Raw genomic sequence first — 14,744 nt, 5'->3', positions numbered from 1 at the left:
CCTTAGCCTCCCCTGCTATGTACCTTTGCAGATAGTACAGCCTGTCTGCAGGGTTAGAGCATCGCCTCTCTATAAGAGCCTTAAAGCTTGTGCTCCATTCTGTGAACTTCAGAGGATCACCTGAGAATATAGTAGGTTCTGGGGTTGGAAGGCGAGTGAGAGCTAATGATTCTTGTAATGCCTGGACTAAGGTTGTCTCATTTTTAACAGCTTGCCGTTCTTGATCTGGTATGCAGGGAGTGGATGGGCTTATATCATTAACCTTGCTGCATACAGGACTACATGAGCTATCCCTCCCCTTTGACTCCTCTTCAGTGTAAACATTTAACTTTGCTTGAATTACATCAATGTCTCTCTGATTTTCAAGTTTTTTCAACTGCTGACGTTGAGCTTCAATGGCAGCTTCCATATCAATTTCGGCTCTCTTTGCAGCCAACTGAGCAGCTGTTTCTGCCCTCTTAGCCGAAATGCTGGGTGATTCTGAGAAATGGTCAGAATGGTGGCAGCTGTGTGCAGTAACTCTGGAGGCTGTGGATCCATATATTGACCTAGCATATTTATTGTCAAGTAGCATGCGTAACCTTGACCTTTCTGCCTCAGCATCAAACTCGCCTCCTCCTTCAGTGAGGCGCACTCTCATCAATTGTAACAAGTCTGCTGTCACAGCTGAGCATGCATCGACTTTTCTCCGAATTTCTTGACTTGGTGCGGTTTGGAGTCGGATGCTATCATACAGTTCTTTTAACTCGGAGTCAAGCTTCTCAGCTTCATCCATCATGTCACATAGATCACCTTCAGAGCATTCTTGCTTCAACCTTGTACGAATGTCTCTTACATTATTTTTCCATTTCTCATATGTTGCTTTAAACTTGTTCTCCTTTTGAATTAATTCTTGCTCTTTCAGTTCTTGCATTTTTGGTGTTAATCGTCTTTCACGAGAGGATTTTCTTATTTTCCCCTCATCTAGCTCCCCTGCCTCTTGATCTTGTAACCTGTCACCAGACTGACTATCACCCGTTTGGGACATTTTGAGCTTTCAAGAATTATCGTATGGGGAAAGCAAGGTAAGTTACAAGGTGGCTATGGTGGCTTTAGTTAGCAGTGGATAACCAAATAACACAAGAATGACACCCTTAAACTTAGTTAGCACCTGAGGTTAACTTTCCCAACTTATGGAATCTAATATTGAATAATCTTTTCAGCAAAACATCAAACAATAGCAGTTATTATCAGAGCAAACAATAGATTTTTCTCTTTTTTTTTTCAACTTATTTCAGAATGTTCAGAATCCCTTTAATGGCTTGTTTGCTATGGTTGGAACAGTAGCTTAAGTTCTATCCATCAACTTCCTGAGGCATAATAATCGCGCAGTCTAACTTGAGGACTCACGTTGTAGCCTGAGACCGCTCCAGGAGTGACTGCAGGACGTCAAACAACGATACCTCCGTTCGCCGTAGAAGGATGTAAAGCAACGATACCTCCGTTCGCCGTAGCCCGTAGCTTGCCGCAGGATGTGGAGTACCGATGCCTCCGCTCGCCGTAGCCTGTAGCTTGCCGCAGGATGTGGAGCAACGATGCACTCTGAAGCCTCGTGGATGGATTAGGCACGTTTTCACTATATCTACCCTGGTCACAAGATTCACGCTTCTTACTGATGTCCACAACTCTTTATTCTTTCTTCAAAGTTTACAGAACACCGTGTAAACTGGAACCAAAAAAAATACATATTTCACATTCAAAGTTATCAGAAATTATTCTTTTAATGAAAACGTAAACAAGCTTCGTTATTCAAAATAATTACCGTGTACGCCTTGTTAGCCAGCAGTAGACAGTCCTCTCTATTCTCCTCTCTCCCTCAATTCCCACACACACATCTTCCCGCTGGACGTTACTCAAAACCGGAAGTGACCTCTCACGACAGTTTTATCTTTAAAAAATTTCAGTAAAGTCCAATATCATTTTCACAAGTTACACTGCAGAAGGTTTCATCATAAATTTATGTAAACAATAAACAAATACAATCAGAAATAAAATATACCGATCTCACCCTAACTTCCGGTGTTGCCATGGTGACACAGCCATAGTGCGGGTGTCAGCTACACAGCACTATTATTATATTCATATGAAAAGCCACCCTTTGCCATGGCCTAAACTCAACAAGATGTCACACATTTTAGACAGATTATAAAATTCATCCATCCATTCTCCAAATGGGTTCAGGGTCATGGTAGCAACAGGAGGAGTAGAGACGCCCATCATCCCTGTCTGCGGCAACTTCCTCCAGTTCTTTCTGGGAGGGCTATTTATCCAATAACAGGCCAGCTGGGAGCCCTACAGAGAGTCTAGGGTCAACTCTAAGGGAAGCACCTTCAGGTCCCCAAAAAAGAGCAAAAATATATGACAAGATCAGAAATAAGGATAGCCCTGCGATAGACTGGCGACCTGTCCAGGGTGTACCCCTAAATAATCTTAAGTTCATGATATTTCCTGAGTGGTGCACCATTTTAAGCAGTGAAAATGATCTGCGAAAACAGAGAGTTTCCTTTTAATATCATTTTGAATCCATTTTTCAAATACCTGTATAGCTTTTGAGAGAACTTTTAGTTTGTAAGTCAGGACATAACATGCCACAAGTTGTTTTTTGCTCTTTTTAGAATTGACACTGGTCACAAAGTCTTTCAAGGTTAGGTGCTTAATTGATTATTTTGGAAAAGTATTATTTGTCATTATTAGTCATAATTTTCATAACTTCATTCATGGTTTTCTTTTTTCAAAAAATACATTTTTATATATTTACTATGATAATTTGCAGACTAATGGAATAAATGAAATGCTGTCAAATTTCTTTAACAGCATGAGATTGTTTATTTTGAAAGGTCAACTCTTTCACACCTTTACCGTAATGCCTTGAATACACACTCTCTGTTGTTTCATGGACAGTATTTACTGACCTTCGGACACTGCTTGGGTTAATGCACTGGTGGACACAGAAAATAGCCCACATTTCTGCCTCTGGTTAATTTTTTCTTAGTCAGATCTGCTTCAAATCTGCTGGAATCAAAAATAGAAGTCTGCTAGTCTAAAGGCCCCATAGGCTACTTAAATACAACAAAAGTTAAGGTAATTTTCAGGAGGATTATTTTCTTTTTTGATAGTCATGTTTCGATGTTGTTTAATTCATAAAAGGGCTATGTTTTGACTGCCTGGAATAGCTAGCTGCTATCTGACCTCTAAAACCTGATTAACAGATGGTCACAGAGTTTAGAGTTTGAGAGGTCATAGAGATGTGGCTTACTAAATAGTTTTGATTCAGAACGTTTTTCATTATTGTTCATTGTAGTTGTATTTGTTTGAAGTGGTTAAGTTAAACTACTATTACTATTAATAGGGCTGCATTATTATTTTTTAACATAACATTACATTTTATAAAGTAATCAGTATGCTTTCACATTAAATAGTAATAATTGCAGCAGTTAGATAAATGTAGTACAGTTAAAATGTACATGTCCATCTGAAATATGCAGCAGGAAGTGGAAATCCTGAGTTAAAGTAATAAAGCTCACTCAGTAAACACTTGAGTAAAAGTATTCAGTTACTTAACATCAAGGAAGAATAAAGTTAGTATAATTGCTGATATTTTATTTTGGTCTTTTGTTGTGGAACGCTTGGTCGACCTGTAGAAACTTGTTGCAAGTTAAATAATCTGACAAACACAAATGACTGTTATTACTTTTTTATTTAATGAGTAAAGTACATTTTACTGCAGGTATAATGCTTAAACATGATATAATAGGATACAGTGTAAATAATCCAGAATATATTCACTGATATAACTTCAGAAATCTTGCCTAATAATAAAAATATATAAAAGTGTTACAAAATCAAATTTAAACAGCTTTTACGGATTTATAAGTGTCTTACAAATTATTAAGGCAAAGGTTTACTGCCATATAGTATAAGTTGCTCAGTCTGAAAACAGCTCCAACTCCATAGCTCCATGTGTGAGAATACAATTAAATATTTTTCATTATTAATTGCATAATACAAACTCAACAATAAGAAAAATATATAAAGACCACATTTTGTGAAAAATACAATTCCACAAACATATAGAAACCATTTTGTTATGTCAGCAGATTATGAAAAGTTATGTTAAATACATGCTACTTAGGATTATTCAGTCGCATCTAAGAGTCTAAAAATGCGTGCCACATTTGAATATTATATAAAGCAGATGCATTCTACTGTAAATCCTGAGAGAATAATCACAAGTAAACTTATAGAGATTAAATGGTTTTAATGTCGACTTGCTTGATCACTCTGTATCAAATGGCTTCAGATCCTCCTCCTCCTTCTTCTCCTCCTTCTTCTCCTCCTTCTTCTCCTCCTCCTCCCTCTCCTCCTCCTCAGCTGCCACAGTGACTGAGCCGGATTCTTCTGCTTTGCTTACTTCAGTCGCGTTGGTTTTGCAGTAGTCATTGCCCAACTGAGTCTTGTTGTCATCGTGTTTTATCAAGGCTGCAATGTCCAAAATGGCCAATGCATTTTGGTACTCGGTGGAATACTGGTCGAGCATGTTATAGTAGAGCTGGAAAAAGAGAAGGAGTAATATTATGTTGCTTAGAGCAGATACACTATTTACATTCTCGTGACTCTACTGCAGATCCATTGCATAAAAAAACTATATATATATATATATATATATATATATATATATATATATATATATATGTGTGTGTGTGTGTGTGTTGACCTTGTACAACAGACTCACCATCTCCTCTCTGTTTGTCAGCTGGTCACACATAAAGGACACCAGCTTGGAGAAAGATGGGCGGTTGCATGGATCCAGGGCCCAGCACTTACACATAATCCCATACCTGGAGAGGAAACACATAGACAGCAGAGATACAAATTCAGACTTCAATTCAGCTCCTCTATGTGGAGATAAGATTTTCCATATCTATTAGTTAAATATTGCTGGTCTTTTTGTTTGATCTGGAAGAAAGTATGCTTCCATCTTCAAAAAAATATTCAAAATTACAGAATTAATCTCAGCCATGTTTACTCATATTATCAAAAGTAAATTATGAACAAGCCTGATTTATAATCCAATAAACGGAGTAGATCATGGGATAATTGTTACTGGTATGTTAAAGTTTATAAAGGTAATTCTAGCTACATTTGGAAATTCAAAGCCTGATTTTCTTAAATAATTTGTCATTCATACGAATAGACTTAAGAACAGACTCCTGGAATGTAGTGGGAGTAGCAGTGAACAGAAATACTTGTATAGTTTCATTACCCTTAAAATTGAGTTGATGTAACAGTTACTTTTTACCATGAACTGAAGATGTCACCACTAACCCAGATATATACAACTAGCCATAATAAAGCATACTATTTCCTGCTACTCTTTTCTCTAATCATGGTATATTGTGCTGTAGTATTACAATTTCAACTTCTATGTGCCGTAAATCCCTATAAACGTTTGTTTACTGGAGAAACATGAGAGCTGCATGCAGAGCAAAGACACCTACACAGACTCGTCGGCATAGTACGGACAGTCCATCATAAATCCTCTCTCAATCATCGAGTAGAACGTGTGATCCACCTTCATGCCAGGATACGGAGTGACGCCTGAGGACAACAGTTTATGTTTATCATGCTGCAGGGATCGATTGTGTGTTTGACTTTTAAATGTGTTATGTGAACTCTCTGTGAATGCTACCGAGTGAGAAGATCTCCCAGAGCAGAATGCCGTAAGCCCAGACGTCACTCTTCATGGTGTACAATCCCTGAAAGATGCTCTCTGGTGCCATCCACTTCACTGGCAAACGCACCTGGAAGACACCCACAGACAGTAATGTGATTTAAAAAGAAAAATAATACCTTAACCATAACAACAGCTGAATGATATGAAAGTATAATCTGACATACATTTCCTCTCACTACATAGTTGGAGTCATTGTCGATGTCCCGAGCCAGCCCAAAGTCACCGATCTTCACCATCCTGCCTTTTGTCACCAACACATTTCGAGCTGCCAGGTCCCGATGGATACACTGCAGATGAACGGGAGCAATCGTCAGTAGGTTATTTGAAATTACTTGAATTGTGTCTATTAATCTGACAAAGGTTTTCTATCTAGATGAATTATAATTCTTGATTATAAATGTAAAGAATTATGAAAAATGCACATTGACATTTGTTAAAGCTGAAGTGTAGTATGTTTTATCAGAGTGATCTTCTATAACCTTAAAACTATATATTTATTATCACGATACAAAGACAAACCACAACTGCAAAGCTAAAACTGTGAGTGAGTGTTGCATATGTATGGATACTTAAAAAAGTTGGGAAAGCAGCAGGTGAATAATTTTGACCCTTTTTTGTTTCTTACATGCTTGGAAGAGAGGAACTCCATTCCTTTGGCCACTTGGAAGGCAAAGCTCAGCAGGTCATCAAAGGTCAGGGCCTGCAGGTCTTCTCCTTCGTCATCTGCACTTTCGTAGATCATAGATGGGTCTGCAAATAAACTGCTCCGTTACAATCAACAAAGCTCAAAGTGTCTTGTTACTCCCTGCTCAGACAGAGCCCATTTTCACCTCATAGCTTATGTTGATGTATTTCTAGTACAACAACATGGATGTTCTCCTGGATTCAAATAGTGTTTCTGACCTTCATAAGCATCCATGTCAGTGGAGTTAAAGGTGAGAAGGGCGATGTCCTCCTGCCCCCTGCTGGTAGAGCTGAACATGGGCACGTACGTGTCCATTCTTGCTTCTAGCTCACTGAGAAGACACAAAAGTGACATGATTCTTGTGACTTCAACTCTAAAACCGAATCATTAACACATTTCAACGGGATATAGGCAGTACTTATATGTAAACCTGTCTGCACATTTCACATAGCCCTGAAGTCTTTACTAAACTCTTCCCACTATTGTTCTTTACATCCTTAATTCCCAACTCTTCCTACCTCTGGTTTTTCCCCAGATTCAGGTTGTGGTAAAGACTGATGAAACGGTCCTTGTTAAAAGCATCGGTCACAGACTTGTGGTACCGTTCGCTGTTGTTTTTCAGGTAGTTCAGCAAGTCTCCATAACAGCAGTACTGGAAAATCAGGTAAATGGGTCCTAAATGGGGAAAATAAACAGTCTGTAACTTGTGTGTAACACAAGTAGACAACATCTCTTCTATTCACAAATCACAGTGGTACACCCTTTCTATCAAAACTAACAAAGATACACTCAGTTTTATGAGCGTACATATTTACTGTGCAGGTTTGTGATTAGCAGTGGTAAGCGTACCTGAGTCTGTGCACGCGCCAAGCAGGTTCACAATGTTGTTGTGGTGACCGATGTGAGTGAGCATCTTCAGCTCCGACATGAGAGCCTCCTTCTCCACAGAGTGGTGTTTTTCTGCAGGTTCGAAAAGCAGATCAGACACTGAAGTAGTCTCTGTAGCGCACAGAATGAAACGTAGACGCACAGAATAAACACTGACCTTTAAGCATCTTGACGGCCACCTGCTGTGAGACTCCAGGCTTGTTGATGCCGTAAGCTGTAGCTTGGACCACCATCCCAAAAGCTCCAGAGCCCAGTTCTTTACCTGTGAACGACACAGGAAGTATATGATATGGACCTTACAGGAAAATAATGCTACTGTACATTACCTGTACAGGCTTATACGTCACTATGGCATTTAAACTTCTCAAATGGTTTAATTTAAGTAGCGTTTAAAGGAAAGGTGAAATTCTAACATATTCATGTAGTTTGCTTGTGTAGACATCATTCTGCACAACCTTTCAGATTTGTTTCATCACCATTTGAAGGGGCCCTTGCTTCATAACAATTTATAACTTCAATTACATCCCACTGCTAAAAACTGAGTACTTTTATTTAGACTGACTTTTCATGCAGGTGCTTTACTTCCAAGGGGGATACTTTTACACTGCTGTATCAGTACCTCTACTTAAGGGGTCAGAGTTCTTCTGCTATGTATAATGCGGAATAAAGTATGATTCATACCCAGTTCCAGATTCTCCCTGGGAAACTCCCATTTCCGGTCGTACTCAAAGTCCTTGAAGTTGATGTAGATGTAATCGTTGTCGTTGGGTCCAACCATCTGGATCATCTGAAGCTGAGGCTGATACTGGGGCTTCTGTTGGGAACACAAAAGCTTTGGTGTCGTGCATGGGCGTGGTAGTGGGGGGAAAGGGGGACCTGACTACCCAGGGCCCGAGTAGGGAGAGGGCACATGAAAAATGTTTTTTGCTCGTGTGCTTCGTGCACTGGCATGGATAGGTGCCCACTGACATTAAGAGTGTACAGGGCCCAGAATTTGGTGCTATTCCCCTGGTGTCATGTGCACTTGTGTGTTAGTGTTTATTTATGACTTGATGCGTCATATTTACCTTCTTTTTGACGAAATACATGAGCACCACGCTGATTACCACCAAGGCCAGAAGCAGAGCCAAACTGAGTACTTTCAGCAGCATCAGGGCAGGGTCATTTTGCGGAACTGAAAATCATCAATGTATGCACAACAGTTTTTAACAAAGCCAATTTTATTAGTTATTTTGTGAGCAAAAATAAACAAATAAATGAATAAATAAATAAATAAATAAAAAGGTGGTACTACCGTAGGTTCTGGAGGGCTCTGGTGGCAGCATTGAATGATAGCGTTCGCACCGCGAGATGACGGAGTTTTCCAGGCAAAACTTTACAGGGCGTCCTATCACCTTCTCTTTGGGCACCGTTGTATAGATTTTCTTGTTACATTCTTGGACACCGTTTTCTGTTCCATTGTGAATTGTTTCATAGCTTTGGCTAGAAAAAGAACAGACTTTTAATCGCCAGGGTCTACTACACCCTTTGAGTTGAGCAGATGTGAAGGTAACCATACCTGGAATTCCCTCCATTATCTGTAATGTCTTCTTTCCAAGAATAACTTGCTGGCACAAGACTTGCAGTCTGAACAATGACGTCATCACCACGTACAGTGAATGTGAACACTGGTTCGTCTGGAACCAAATCAGTGGATTTTAAGTATTGAAACATTTAAAATATACCCGTAAAATATGTTTTTTAAAATGACTTTTACATTAACTTACCAACAACACACACAGATATTATCTTTGTGGCGTTGTATCCTCCAGCCTCCAGGTGTAACTTATAAGCTCCTGACTCGAGCGGACGACGTAGCATCACGTTCCTGAGAAAACAGCATCACAGCTGACAGCTTTAAAGAAATCATCTAGGAGTTTTAAATTATATAATTCATATTACCTTAATACATTTGGAGTCTATTTTTAAATATTCTGCATATTTTTACATGCTTCCAGCTTTTAGAAGTTTGTTAATAGTTCTGCGCTCCATAAATATTGGCTTGTGAAACTACCTGTGCTTTGTTACCCATGTATCCCTGGTGCATTTCGTTATAGTTTTATCAGGGGCCTCCCAGGAACAGTGCGTCAGCAGAGGATGGTAGGAGACGCTGGCTTGCAGGCCGGCACTGGATGCGTTCTCAGCTGATACAATCTTGGTCTCATCCAGTTGGACGGAGAGGAAACCTTCAGCTGACGCAACACAGTAATAAATCAGTACATGCACAGCCGACCTACATTTTAAGCAACAATTACTTCATGGCTGCAGTTCCCATTATTCTGCAGAATAATAATAAAGTCAAATGTACTAACCCTGTACATGTATGTAAACAGATTTTGTTGGTCCCTTTGGACTCCGGCAGGTGTATGTACCACTGTCGTCCACACTAAGTGATGTCATGAGAAGGTAGGCAAACACTCTCCCAGCATGTCGGTCATTTTTAATGCACATCTGGAAGAAAAACACATTGCTGTTGTGGTTTGCATTGAGAATATCAATACAGTTTTGTGACGTGAACGAAAATTTGTTCACATGAAAAACTGAAAGAGTCTCATTAGTTTCTGTGAATCTTCACTTTACCTTTTTCTTTAAGTCACATCCTACAGTTCTATCCTCCAGTCTTTCGTCACCCTTCTCCCATACTACAGGATAGCCGGACAAACCTCTTCTTTGACAGCGAAGAAGTAAAGTCTGACCAGGGCTCAGGGTCACGTTTGAAACCTCATGCTTTGAACTATCAAAGTCTGAAACACATGGTATTTTTTTAAATTTACTCTTCTTTTGTCTGATGTATTGAAGTAATTGCATATCTTTTACAATTAACTACCATAGTCATAGAGTTGAGAGCATTCTTGTCCTTCAGTGTTAGTAGCACAGCACATCACTTCATTATCAGGATAGTCAGCACTCGATATGCTGCTCTTGGCAATTCCATTTATTTCAGAAACATCTTCCCCAGCCTTGTTTCTGTTTGAAAGGAGGAAAAACACTGCCATTCAGGGAACATGCTTTTATATGGGACTTTTGATAAAGCTGTGTATACAAATGTAAAAGATGTCACCTTACCCCGACCACTGTATTACGGGCCTTGGAGAGCCCTCAGAGGTGCACTGAAAACGGGGGGACCTGAATCTTTCATTTACACGGTCCAGCATCAGCCGTGGTGTTGTCGGACGTTCTAGAAAATTAATGATATAGTTTTATTAATTTCCAACCATCAGACTGCCTTGTGCTTGTTTGCTGTGTTGAGTGCTGGAGGAGCATTTGTGCAGAGATAAGCTGAGATGTTACTCACTCAATACATTAAGATGCACAGTTATCTGACTGGAGTTGTTAGTTTCACAAGTCAGTGTGTACTCCCCTGAATCTTTCTCAGACCGTACTGATGTAACCATGGCGTAACCCCCTTACCTTCAACACACACAGATATTGTCTTTGTGGCTTTGTATCCTCCAGCCTCCAGGTGTAACTTATAAGCTCCTGACACGAGCGGACGACGTAGCATCACGTTCCTGAAAAAACAGCATCACAGCCGACAGCTTTAAGGAAATCATCTAGGAGTTTTAAATTATATAATTCATATTATCTTAATACATTTGGAGTCTGTTTTTTAATATTCTGCATATTTCTACATGCTTCCAGCTTTTAGAAGTTTGTTAATAGTTCTGAGCTCCATAAATATTGGCTTGTGAAACTACCTGTGCTTTGTTACCCATGTATCCCTGGTGCATTTCGTTATAGTTTTATCAGGGGCCTCCCAGGAACAGTGCGTCAGCAGAGGATGGTAGGAGACGCTGGCTTGCAGGCCGGCACTGGATGCGTTCTCAGCTGATACAATCTTGGTCTCATCCAGTTGGACGGAGAGGAAACCTTCAGCTGACGCAACACAGTAATAAATCAGTACATGCACAGCCAACCTACATTTTAAGCAACAATTACTTCATGGCTTCAGCTGCCATTATTCTGCAGAATAATAATAAAGTCAAACGCACTAACCCTGTACATGTATGTAAACAGATTTTGTTGGTCCATTTGGACTCCGGCAGGTGTATGTACCACTGTCGTCCACACTAAGTGATGTCATGAGAAGGTAGGTAAACAGTCTCCCATGATATTTGTCATTTGTAATGCACATCTAGAAGAAAAACACATTGCTGTTGTGGTTTGCAGTGAGAATATCAATACAGTTTTGTGACGTAAAGGAAAATTTGTTCACATGAAAAACTGAAAGAGTCTCATTAGATTCTGTGAATCTTCACTTTACCTTTTTCTTTAAGTCACATCCTACAGTTCTATCCTCCAGTCTTTCGTCACCCTTCTCCCATACAGGATAGCCGGACAAACCTCTTCTTTGACAGCGAAGGAGTAAAGTCTGACCAGGGCTCAGGGTCACGTTTGAAACCTCATCCTTTGAACCATCAAAGTCTGAAACACATGGTATTTTTTTTAATTTACTCTTCTTTTGTCTGATGTAATGAAGTAATTGCATATCTTTTACAATTAACTACCATAGTCATAGAGTTGAGAGCATTCTTGTCCTGCAGTGTTAGTAGCACAGCACATCACTTCATTATCAGGATAGTCAGCACTCGTTATGCTGCTCTTGGCAATTCCATTTATTTCAGAAACATCTTCCCCAGCCTTGTTTCTGTTTGAAAGGAGGAAAAACACTGCCATTCAGGGAACATGCTTTTATATGAGACTTTTGATAAAGCTGTGTATACAAATGTAAAAGATGTCACCTTACCCCGACCACTGTATTACGGGCCTTGGAGAGCCCTCAGAGGTGCACTGAAAACGGGGGGACCTGAATCTTTCATTTACACGGTCCAGCATCAGCCGTGGTGTTGTCGGACGTTCTAGAAAATTAATGATATAGTGTTATTAATTTCCAACCATCAGACTGCCTTGTGCTTGTTTGCTGTGTTGAGTGCTGGTGGAGCATTTGTGCAGAGATAAGCTGAGATGTTACTCACTCAATACATTAAGATGCACATTTATCTGACTGGAGTTGTTAGTTTCACAAGTCAGTGTGTACTCCCCTGAATCTTTCTCAGACAGTGCTGATTTAACCACGGTGTAACCCCCATTTCTGCAGAAGTTTAAGTAAATGTGTCAGTTTAATTATATATACACGGCAATACAAAACACGGCTAAGCCCACGCACACTTACATTGTCATTTCTTGATGATCTGTTGTTCCGTTCCAGCGGCAGGGAGGATGTCCAGGGAGGCCCTTCAGGGAGATGACGAGTTTCATACCCATAGACAAGTCCATCCTGACAGGACCAGACTCATTCAGATAATCAGCTGGCAGGAAACATGCCACCTGAAAGACAAGACTTGCCATTTAATGCCCCTACATTAAGTTGTATGAAAGTAGATTTTGTGTAGATTTATTTTCTGTTTCATTCTCTAAAGTTTGAATTAACCGATAAAAATGACTTTCACAGACACTTTTCTTAAGTACATGGGCCAGGACAGCAATAAATAATTATTTTTTAAGTAAAAGTACATAAGTATTTGCATGTTATCGGTGAGGGTGCAGATGGAGCTACTATGAACCACTTTACAAAAAGATGAACATGACGGCTTGTACGGAATAAAAGAAACTAAATCAAATAAATGTAATAGAGTGGAAAGTAAAATGTTGTCCTCTGAAATGGAGACGCATATCATTTTAAAGTAGACTAAAATGGAAATAGTATCTGAGTCGATGCAGTTACTTTTCAGCACCAACATGTTTTCAACCTTGTTACATTTTCGTTAAAGGTGAAACCAAAATAGCACAATCTGACGCATTTCAAGAAATGAAACAAGAGCGTTATTTCCCTCTCTTGTGTTTTACAACCTCTTGCCGCTGTGCACTTTTGCTTTTCCTACTGTAAAAGATAATAAAATTCTCTTTGTGCAATTGGTTAAATGGTCCTGAGATAATGGAAGAAACTTCCTCTACATTTGTGACACTAATATAGCTTGTTCTGTAAAACCAACAGAGTAAATGGATGTCTACTTGTATCTCATCCTAAGTGTTGATGCGTTTATCCAAATATGTGTAATTTATTCTGTTCAGATCCTTGGTGCCTCCAGTGTGGCTCTTGAAAAACTATAATCATATTTCAATATAATCGTTTGAGAAATATACTGGGTTTTTTTGAGCCCATTGATCGTTGTTCAGTTAAAACCACTTACCTCAGGACTGGGTACACAAGCCTGGGGCTCCACACCATCAGAGCCGAGCGCTCCGACAGCACACAGCAGGAGAACAGCTTGAAAGAGAGAAATTTGTAACTTTATTTTAATCATCTTTTGAATTAAAGGAATTTAAAAAAGCGGCAAATATTTTATCTTGAGAAGATGCAAATATAAAAAAGTGCAATGCAAAAATTTCAGAAAAACACAAATTTACTATGCAGTGTTTTAATTTATTCACATTGTTATTGCATATTTTATATTACACATGGTATTTCCTTTTTTTAAGTAATAAATTTAACTTTAACTCATGCAATTATACGTAGACACATACTATCTAGAGGACATCATGTGTACATGAACAATTTGGCACAAAGACAAAATGCTTATACTGAATTATGCTAATAACTCTCAAAGTCTAAATTACACATGATCTCAGCAGCATTTTTAGAGAAAAAAAAAAAGGTTTTGGTAAATGGCCTTAAAAAATCCCCACCTCAATGTGACAAATTGCATAAATTACAATTTCACCATGATTTATGTCCAGAAATCAGCATCACAGAAGAGGGGCCTGAAATAGTCGTACGCACCTGCAATCATATTTCTTTTTCTCTGCATTGATGCTCTCTTTCTATCTAGGTCACATATTCCATCAGACTGTGAAACTGTGCTGCGCAGTGACTGCGAGCATGTTTTAAACAGAGGAAGTATAAGTGCATATGGTGAAACTGTGTGGCCACGCCTGGCAGAATATTCGTGCTGTAAAAAAATAAAAATGCAACAAAAAAAAAGCCCCAAAATACGAAGATGATAGAAACCATTTCTAATGCCACAAGGGACTGTTATAACACTATGGGAGGTAAAATATAGACTCAGTGAAGAAGTTTCTTAAGAAAATGTAAGAAATACAATTTTAATCTTTTAAAATTCAAATATCTTATTCTTTAAAATGTGTATTTTTGTTTTGTTTTATTTGCTAATAAGTGGGAGCAGACAAAACGTAATCAAATTAGTTATGCAATTTTCCTTTTATGTCTGTTTTTTAATTAAATGAACATTTTTATTGTTTTACCTCAATCATTTTTTTATGTATTTCTTAACGTTGACCTATCTGACATCAGATTACACACAAACACTGAAAATCATACATCCTATAAACATATCCACC

At 38.9% G+C, this 14,744-nt stretch overlaps 1 protein-coding gene across 2 annotated transcripts; it reads right to left on the bottom strand.

Moving 5' to 3' along the window:
- Positions 1-3,717: 3,717 nt before the first annotated feature.
- On the bottom strand, positions 3,718-14,336 carry LOC311503582 (receptor-type tyrosine-protein kinase FLT3-like). 2 transcript variants are annotated; one of them, XM_084566390.1, is made up of 30 exons: positions 14,167-14,336; positions 13,577-13,653; positions 12,559-12,713; positions 12,362-12,477; positions 12,133-12,244; positions 11,894-12,033; positions 11,650-11,810; positions 11,382-11,520; positions 11,084-11,261; positions 10,797-10,897; positions 10,452-10,563; positions 10,213-10,352; positions 9,966-10,129; positions 9,698-9,836; positions 9,400-9,577; positions 9,113-9,213; positions 8,905-9,022; positions 8,641-8,828; positions 8,414-8,520; positions 8,028-8,160; positions 7,504-7,608; positions 7,308-7,418; positions 6,977-7,133; positions 6,677-6,789; positions 6,399-6,523; positions 5,938-6,060; positions 5,729-5,840; positions 5,538-5,637; positions 4,772-4,877; positions 3,718-4,588 (listed from the first exon to the last, which is right to left on the bottom strand). In XM_084566390.1, the coding sequence occupies exons 1-30, from the start codon at positions 14,192-14,194 to the stop codon at positions 4,316-4,318; spliced, it is 3,912 nt and encodes a 1,303-aa protein (XP_084422516.1). In that variant the 5' UTR covers positions 14,195-14,336; the 3' UTR covers positions 3,718-4,315. The 2 variants fall into 2 exon arrangements, with proteins under 2 accessions (XP_084422516.1, XP_084422517.1); XM_084566391.1 differs by lacking the exons at positions 9,966-10,129; positions 10,213-10,352; positions 10,452-10,563; ... (1 more) ...; positions 11,084-11,261; positions 11,382-11,520.
- Positions 14,337-14,744: the final 408 nt, after the last annotated feature.

This window comes from Chelon labrosus, assembly GCF_963514085.1.
Source record: "Chelon labrosus genome assembly, chromosome: 18".
Lineage (NCBI taxonomy): Eukaryota > Metazoa > Chordata > Actinopteri > Mugiliformes > Mugilidae > Chelon > Chelon labrosus.
This window is presented reverse-complemented; position numbering and strand designations above follow the sequence as displayed.

What these genes read in the sequence shown, in the direction of transcription:
- LOC311503582 (XM_084566390.1), bottom strand. Translation starts at nt 14,194, where the DNA reads ATGCAGAGAAAAAGAAATATGATTGCAG. An exon ending in CTCTCAACTCTATGACTATG is followed by an intron (nt 11,811 to 11,893) that starts GTAGTTAATTGT and finishes CATGTGTTTCAG; the next exon opens with ACTTTGATGGTTCAAAGGAT. An exon ending in TGGCGCGTGCACAGACTCAG is followed by an intron (nt 7,134 to 7,307) that starts GTACGCTTACCA and finishes TTCCCCATTTAG; the next exon opens with GACCCATTTACCTGATTTTC.